Below are 9,241 nucleotides of genomic sequence, written 5' to 3' on the forward strand. Positions count from 1 at the left end.
AAAAGCATACAAATGATAAATAGATTGTAGAAGCATTTTTAGTAGATGAAATCATGAAAGTATAATACATTGATATAGAAGAGGTGTTTTGTTTGTTAGCTCATATAGGCTACTCAAAAGCGTACAACCAAGAGTTCCAACATATACTACACGAGCTAATAGAACTTGTGTTGTTGCTAATTGATCCCTTGGCATCTAAGCATTGGTGGCTTTTTCCTTGGTGGCAAACAAAGTCCTTCTTGCACCAACGCCATGCTTTCTTGTTAGAGTTCTGGCACTGAGAAGATAATTTGTGAGTTTTTGAGTGATAAGATATTGGAAATGTGTGCATGTAATCGCTTACCTAGAAGAAGGTAATTTATGAGCTGATGTTGTAGCTGACAGGAAGGGGCCATCGCCTTTGTTGTTCTCTTTGGGCTGCACATGGTCAGGACATGTTATTACACAGGTATTGAAAGCGCACTTGCAGCATGCATATAGATTAGCTGAAAAGGGGAAATAACTGACCTTATTGGCAACAGTGAAAAGTTCAGTGCAATGATGTTCATGTGGTGGTATTGACACCTATAATTCATTTGAGGTTTTTAAATATAGAGTTAAAAGAGGCTGAAGTGAGAAGTTAGAAAATATATCCATTGGTTCATTGGTATTGTTCATCCTCTGTTTGTACCAGAAATGGAATTACATGTGGTTGTAGTGGGATATGAAGTGCAGTTGAAAGATATATATCACGTTAAAACATAGGATATGACTGACCGTGTCTGCAACTGGAATAGGCTGTATAAACTGTTGTTCAGTAGGTGGTGTTGACATTTGCAATGCAGCTGAGGGCTTTAAACACAGAGGCAAAGGAACATCAGGCAGGAAGATAGTGGAAAACATAAAATGCTTAGTAAAGCTGAGATTCAAGCCGTTGAATGGAATCAGTTTGTGCATAGAAGTTCTTAGATGAAAATGGTGGCGCGTGTTTTCAATAAACAAAGAAAAAACTTGTTAAATTTTCTTAGCAGCATAACAAAATTTTTAAGCTAAATTGTATGAGGTACATATCTGTACCATTTATATTTTTTAGAGGTTATTCACTAATTAGGAATAACTAAGTAAAGAATAACTAAATTGCATGATGTAGAAGGTTCAGCCTGTACCTGTTGGTCTGGCTCTTCTGTTGCCTGGGGTTGCTGGATTGGCTTATGAACAACATTGTGCTCTTTAAGAGATGCTAATTCCCTCTCTAAGGAACCTATTTTTCTCTTTAGCTTGACTGTTTCATGCTCAAATATGTCTGACCATGACTTGGCTCTGACCACCTCTTTTTTGCACTTTGAAGCTCAGGGAAATTCAGGTCATCGATAATTAGAATGCCTGCTTGCTGCATGTAATGCAGAGCAGCAGTACTCACTGATTCATGAGCCGCATTTGTTGTTTGGCAGTTGTGTCCAGCAAATATGGTTGTTTTAAACTGAGGAATGTTTTCATGTGCTGGAACATGTATTTCAACAGTGGCAAAGAAACTGCCATCATCTTCGTCATAGTGTACTGATTGGCTTGCTGTAACTCTAAGGGCATTTACGGATAACTGCAGCATGTGCTTCCTGCTGATGGTGGCCAGTGTTGCTGCAAGCTGTGGAACGAATAGTTAACAATGAACAGGATTCCTTGAAGATGCTGCAGAAATGAGTAGGTGGCAACAACAGGTTATGTCAGGCGATCTTACCTTTGGGAGCAGAGGCACGAATAAGTTGTCATCCATGGCAAGAAGGATTTGACCCTGCAGCGATAAGTATTTAGCGAGGTTAGAAGGCAGTTGTTCACATACATTGGCCCATCAGGCTATAAGCAGGAGCAGGTAATTTTAGCCAATTGGCATAAGGTGAGACGGTATGAGCATCTAAAAATAAAGCGCACACCAGTAAACATCTATAATGGAAACTCTGTGTGAAAGAATGATGATCTATAATAATAGCTAAGGATATGTTCTTTATGTATTTATTGAAGGAAATATGCCCTAGAGGCAATAATAAAGTTATTATTTATTTCCTTATTTCATGATAAATGTTTATTATTCATGCTAGAATTGTATTAACCAGAAACATAATACATGTGTGAATACATAGACAAACAGAGTGTCACTAGTATGCCTCTACTTGACTAGCTCGTTAATCAAAGATGGTTATGTTTCCTAACCATAGACAAAGAGTTGTTATTTGATTAACGGGATCACATCATTAATTGAATGATCTGATTGACATGACCCATTCCATTAGCTTAGCACCCGATCGTTTAGTATGTTGCTATTGCTTTCTTCATGACTTATACATGTTCCTATGACTATGAGATTATGCAACTCCCGTTTGCCAGAGGAACACTTTGTGTGCTACCAAATGTCACAACATAACTGGGTGATTATAAAGGAGCTCTACAGGTGTCTCCAAAGGTACATGTTGGGTTGGCGTATTTCGAGATTAGGATTTGTCACTCCGATTGTCAGAGAGGTATCTCTGGGCCCTCTCGGTAATGCACATCACTTAAGCCTTGCAAGCATTGCAACTAATGAGTTAGTTGCAGGATGATGTATTATGGAACGAGTAAAGAGACTTGTCGGTAACGAGATTGAACTAGGTATGGGATACCGATGATCGAATCCCGGGCAAGTAACATACCGATGACAAAGGGAACAACGTATGTTGTTATGCGGTCTGACCGATAAAAGATCTTCGTAGAATATGTAGGAGCCAATATGAGCATCCAGGTTCCGCTATTGGTTATTGACCGGAGATGTGTCTCGGTCATGTCTACATTGTTCTCGAACCCGTAGGGTCCGCACGCTTAAGGTTATGATGACAGTTATATTATGAGTTTATGCATTTTGATGTACCGAAGGTTGTTCGGAGTCCCAGATGTGATCACGGACATGACAAGGAGTCTCGAAATGGTCAAGATATAAAGATTTATATATTAGAAGCCTATGTTTGGATATCGGAAGTGTTCCGGGTGAAATCGGGATTTTACCGGAGTACCGGGAGGTTAGCGGAACCCCCCGGGAGATATATGGGCCTTAGTGGGCCTTAGTGGAAGAGAGGAGAGGTGGCCAGAGATGGGCCGCGCGCCCCTCCCCCCTTTGGTCTGAATAGGACAAGGAGAGGGGGCCGACCCCCCTTCCTCCTCTCTCTCCTCTTTTCCCCCCTCCGCGAATCCTATTCCAACTAGGAAAGGGGGGAGTCCTACTCCCGGAAGGAGTAGGACTCCTCCTGGCGCGCCACGTCTTGGCCGGCCAGCCCCCCCTTTGAGCCTTTATATACGGAGGCACGGGGCACCCCTAGAGACACAAGTTGATCCACGTGATCATATTCTTAGCCGTGTGCGGTGCCCCCTTCCAGTCCTCGATAATATTGTAGCAGTGCTTAGGCGAAGCCCTGCGACGGTAGTACATCAAGATCGTCACCACACCATCGTGCTGACAGAACTCTTCCCCAACACTTTGCTGGATCGGAGTCCGGGGATCGTCATCGAGCTGAACGTGTGCTAGAACTCGAAGGTGCCGTAGTTTCGGTGCTTGATCGGTCGGGCCGTGGAGACGTACGACTACATCAACCAAGTTAACGCTTCCGTTGTCGATCTACAAGGGTACGTAGATCACACTCTCCCCCTCTCGTTGCTATGCATCACCATGATCTTGCATGTGCGTAGGAAATTTTTTGAAATTACTACGAAACCCAACATTTATCGTAGTGACAAAATATTCTAATTACTTTATCTTTAGCCTAAATCACATAGTCTATAAGGTACATGTGCATTTAGGATGTATAATTGCTAACAATTTATAACATTTCTTCTAACAGAGGTGGTAGGTTTTGGTGTGATTTTCGCCGATCTGTGTTATTTTTTCCTTGTGGGATGATGTAATTAGGTGACAGCGTGTGTTATTATAAACCGCAGATGAGACTGCTCAAAGGAAAGAGTTGGTAGAAGAGGCATGCACGGAATTTGTTTGGCGCCGCCGCTTGCTCGTTGGATTCAGAAGGCATAACGTGACATAATTATTCAGTTAGCACACATACCTATGTAACTAAATGTAAAAAAACAGGCATAACGCTGAGATAAACTTGGAAGCATAAGAATGCTATTAGACATATGATTTAAACACAGCAGAGCGTAGCGAAACAAATAAATAAAGCATGAACGTCCAACAGTAGATTTGGCATAATGGAGAGTGGCATGGTTCGATAGGACATATTACATCATTAGGTTCACATACACATATAGATCATTAAGGCTCAGCAGATAGCTTCGGAAGAACCGACTGTGCCATGGTGCGATAGGATATATATTACATATGGCTATAGATAACTATATTAGTAGGGAGCAACAACTAGCTCTAATGATGATAGCAGTGATCTAAAGATTCTTGCAAGGCTGTTAGAAGTGATCTTCAGGTACGACACAGAAATCAGTAGAGCAGTCCTTTGTTGTCGAAGATCTGCTCATCATCAAGTGAGGTTGGTAGGTCCTCATCATTGTCTGTTGACTGCTCCTGGCCATAAGGACAGACACCAGTTTCTTGAAGGTTGACCATGGCCTCATCAATGTACTGGTGAAGGTATTCGCAGCTGGCCTCTACATTGAGAAGAACATTATTGAGCTCCAGGTAATCTGGAGTAGACCCTGGGCTTAGCCTGCTATGGACCAGATGGTTAAGGTTGCTGACGATGGTCTGTTCCATGCTCAAGGATCCATCCCATCCTTTGCTCAGGAGCTTATTTTTTCCAAGGCTCTCTTTCAGCTCTTGTTTCAGAGATGCATTGTCCCTCTTCATTGCCTTAAGCTGCTGACCCAATAGTACATTTTCCTTTTCCACAGTCCTTAGTTGATCATAATGGTAATCTTTTGGAACCACACCCTCGCAAGCATCCATGTACTTAATTGATGCAGCAGCCACATAATCCTGAGCTTCTGCTAGATCCTAGTGCTGTGAGGTAGACAGGGAAACTTTGACAGGTGACCTCCCGAGCTTGATCTTGATTGGGTAAAAGGTAACGGTGACCTCCAGACGCGTGCCCTCTGTTGGGCGCGCCAAGTAGGTGGCCGCTGGAAGGCCAACCTTCTCTAACATAGCATCAAGCAGAATCTTAGACGAAATTGGAACATAAGCCATTGCTGGGACCTGCCGCAAGCGAGACAAAACATCACTGCTGGAAAATCTGGCTCTAAGTATAGGACCACCTGCAGGTCTATATGGGTAGGAAGAAGAAGGGAAAACTGTGGGTGAGGAGTTGTTTCTTCGGGTTGGATTTTGCGACGAGAAAAGTGATTCTAAGTAGATAAAGATGCCCAGGATCAATTTTCTATAATCTATAATCTATATTAGACAGGGTTGCTGAAATGAAAGAAAACTATTAGGTAGACCTATCGTTTTCACCTAGTTTGTTTATATTGGGCAGGAAAAAGTTTAGGATAATCGAAAGCATAGGCTCAAGCGCCTTTAGGTGCATCATGCATTGGTGCCTCAAAGGCAGTCGCACGCTGAAGAAAAGTGGGCCGGAATAGGAGTTTACCTGCCGAGAAAGACGATGTTGACCGGTGGGAGAAGGGGCGCTTGTCAGGTCAGCAGAGAAATCGTGGATCTAGAACAAGCATGAGGGAAAAGGTATGAGAAAGGATCAGAGGGGAGTAAAATACAACGGTGCGGAAGGAATACCGTGTGGAAGAGTCAATCGGCAGCAGCCTTCGTGGCTTCCATGTTGAGCTTGGCGTCGGTGGTGCCGCAGGTTAGATCTGAGCAGGCGATGAGGAAGAGTGTGAGGAGATGGATGGATAAGACGAGAGGAGAAGGAGAGGATGGATAAGGGCGTCTCGCCTGGTGGGGGGCTCGGAGGTGAGAGTTACCGCCATCGGGCCATAGGTAGGCTGCGACTGGGCCGCACAGTTTTTTGATGGCCCATGTATCATTTAGTCAGCCCACGAGCAGCGACGCTTGTGGCCTGTGAGGAGCCGAATATAAAGCGGCAGCGAACGGATCCACTGAATCTTTTTCCTTTGTCCCTTTGTTCATTATTATTTGTTTTTTCCTTCTTTTCTATTTTCTTCTACTGTTTTCTTCTACTTAAGCCTGGTAAGATATATAGTTAGGTTGAGCATGTAGGGTTTATGAGTGTGGTAGGGATGAGACTACCATTATAATTGCACGTACCTGGGCCTAGAGATGCAACGGCCAAGGAAAAGCTGGGTGTAGGTTTATCCTAAACAGGAAAAAAAGCTGGTGTGGGTTTATCCTAAACGTGATTTTCTTCTTTAGAGCAGGTATCTTAGTAAATTAAAATAGTCATGAGGTACAGAGGGCACACCAACAAAGGGTTAATAACGATATTCATAGAGCATGAAAATAGCCTACTTCAGATCATAAATAAGGGAATGTATGATTGGAGGTTGCCAAACACTTGGTTTACAAACATGCGACAAACATAGTAACAGGCTATTTTGGGAACTTGGCCAATCGTGTGAAAACAGCAATGGCAAAGCAGTTTTCACTTGTCTTTGTGGACAGGGCTTTAGTTGTTAGATCCAAATCAGCGAAGTGCAGCCTCCATGGCGTTAGCATGTGCAATCGCAAGAGCATCATCATCAACATTAGTGGACGCAGATCCCTGTGACATGGGCAGCTTAATTATTAGGAATTCCGAAAGAAGAAACCATGGAAAAGAAAGAAGAATCTAAATTTGGTAGAAATACTAATAGCAGATGAAAGAGAGGATTTAGGGAAGTTGGCGTTATGACCTGCCCATAATCTTTTTCCTGCCAAACAAGGATATGTGCATGGGGCAGACTCCTCTTGTGGAAGTCCACGGAGTGGAGGACTGGAAAACAAGAGGGCAAGTGAAGAACAGGGAAATTAAGATGCATGGAGAGAAAAAGTTAAGGAAACCAAGGGAAGACACTGGCTACATTACCAGTAACTACAGGCCCAAACACCTGTCCGGTCTTAATTTTTTCCACGTACTCAAGGAGTTTCAGTTGATACACTTGAGCAGTAAAATCAGCCTCATCGACTGCCTGTTGTCCATGCTCAAGACCCTGAACTATCTCAGGCCAGTTTGGATCATACGTGAAGTCTGTGAATATATCAGGTGAGCCATGGACACGTGAAATAGCGACAGCATCGTGGAAGTTTTCAGCCATGCAACAAAGTTTGCCCGCATAAGATGCTGGCATTATATTTTTCTTGTTGACCTCAGACTCGATAACTCTATCAAATCAATTAGCATCAGCAACATATTGGTGATTTTCAGTGTTCAAAGCAGCATAAAAATATATGTGTTAGAAATCAGTAATCATGTATATGAAAAAAATAAGTGTATATATTAGAAATTCCTATTGCAAGAAAGTGTACAATTTTCATGAAAAGTTATACATCAAGAAGTATAAGTTCAAAAGTATCTTAATCATGTATTTGCAAAAAATTAACGTGTATACAAAAATATTCCTGATGTATACAAAATACGTACAATGTGTATGGAAAACGTAGACATGGAAAAAAATCAGATTTTTAATCATTTTTTTTGGAAAAAACAAAAACTGTATATATATAAATGTTCATGGTATATAGAAAAAATGTACAAGGGAAACCAATGGAAAAGAAAAGGCACAACAAAGAAACAAAGATAAATTGAAGAAAACCGAAGAAAGAAAGAAAGGGAATAAAAAATCAAGTAATAATGAAAGAAATACAAATAACTGGACTGCCTATTTTTTTATTTGGGCAGCCTCTTTTGAATCATAAATTGTATGAAGGCAGTAAGAACGTAAGTTAAGACTGAAGATAACATGTGAAAAACAAAACATTTCCTCAGTAATGAATAATCAGGTGGATCACCATTCTGTAATTTCTACTGCAGTACGCATATATCAGTTATATATTAGAGGAAAAATACTTATATTGGAAGGGTTCAAAGAAGTGTAATTAAAATCCAGTACTGCGCATGTGAATTTTAAACAACACAACATCTGTTTTGCAAAATGGGCTGGTTAATTAAAAAGGAAGATCGACAAGCAAGAATTATCCTTAGGAGGACAGCCCTGGAGTGGCATAGCCAGAACATAAAAAGAAAAAGATACGCGAGGGAAAAGTAGTAGGCAACAAGCGACAGATTGCATGGTGCAAAAGCGTAGACATAGCAGTCTGACTTCTACTTATTTACAGAAACACGTAAATAATGAAGGCTGCCCAATTGAGGTAGATATGTCGGCACTGTGATCTAAGCTCCTAAAGCATGGTGATATTAGCGGATAATAATTCTTGCATGGTACAACTGCAGAGGAACCTGAAGATCTTGAATAGGTGACTGCTCCACTATTAATCCATTTGGAGCAGTCCAAATAGATATGACCTCTGGAATATCTTTGTTTTCATTTGCCCACATGGCACAGTCATAGAACCAAACATCAGGAGAATCATCAACTTAATGGCTGCTGTTTTCTAACATGCAGTGAGGGCTCAGGATGTCTTCAATTATAGATGGGGTGTAAAACTCAGTTGGCAGCCCTGTAGCTCTTATTTGTTCTTTTCGAGAGAGGCTAGAAGATACAGCTCCAGCAGACGTTGACCATTTCTGAACTAAGAACGCACCAAAAGGTAGCTGGATTCCAGCAGCATCAGTAGACAACGTGTGAAACAAAGTTGCAGTTACTGGCCCTTGGAAATATACAAGGTATTTGAACCTGCCAACTTGCTTGACTATGGCTTTTCCAGGACATTCAATCTGCATTTGCTGCAAACAGCGTGTTAACTTATCCTCTGTGATAATTTTTCCCTCATCGCAAGACACCAGGAGGAATGATGATTCCAATATCCGCATTTGGTCAGCTGGTATGTCAACATCATTTAAATATGAATGGGAAACCATTCCTTTCTTTAGTGCCCGCAGGAAAGAAGGAATCCTCATGTGTGTTCTTTGAAGAGACTTGTTATGAGGAGTTCCAATATTAATTCTGCCAACACCAATACAAAATGTCTCTGTGTTCTTGTGGCCACTGCTTTGGTTTCTTCCTTTGTCATACTTGCTGGAGACATGAACAAGTATATACCATGGGAATGGCACAACAGTTCTAATAGCCCATGCCGTGGAATTTACTGATCGAAGCTTGCGAAAGCTGAGATTGGCTTGACTAACATTCTCAACAATGCAATGTGGCTGCAGGGCACGCTCAATTGCTCTTCTAGTCCAAAGATGTAACGGCAAACCATAGA

General features: G+C 41.7%; 1 protein-coding gene and 1 long non-coding RNA gene across 2 annotated transcripts; both read right to left on the reverse strand.

Annotated features, from left to right (window-relative positions):
- Positions 1-343: 343 nt before the first annotated feature.
- LOC119272415 lies at positions 344-833 on the reverse strand. The gene is made up of 3 exons (XR_005134747.1): positions 757-833; positions 508-564; positions 344-417 (listed from the first exon to the last, which is right to left on the reverse strand). It is a non-coding gene; the product is annotated as an uncharacterized LOC119272415 (long non-coding RNA).
- A 5,515-nt stretch (positions 834-6,348) lies between these two features.
- On the reverse strand, positions 6,349-7,283 carry LOC119272416. The gene is made up of 3 exons (XM_037553908.1): positions 6,945-7,283; positions 6,772-6,851; positions 6,349-6,641 (listed from the first exon to the last, which is right to left on the reverse strand). The coding sequence occupies exons 1-3, from the start codon at positions 7,204-7,206 to the stop codon at positions 6,564-6,566; spliced, it is 420 nt and encodes a 139-aa protein (XP_037409805.1). The 5' UTR covers positions 7,207-7,283; the 3' UTR covers positions 6,349-6,563.
- Positions 7,284-9,241: the final 1,958 nt, after the last annotated feature.

The sequence above is a fragment of the Triticum dicoccoides genome, chromosome 3A (assembly GCF_002162155.2).
Source record: "Triticum dicoccoides isolate Atlit2015 ecotype Zavitan chromosome 3A, WEW_v2.0, whole genome shotgun sequence".
Taxonomy (NCBI): Eukaryota; Viridiplantae; Streptophyta; class Magnoliopsida; order Poales; family Poaceae; genus Triticum; species Triticum dicoccoides.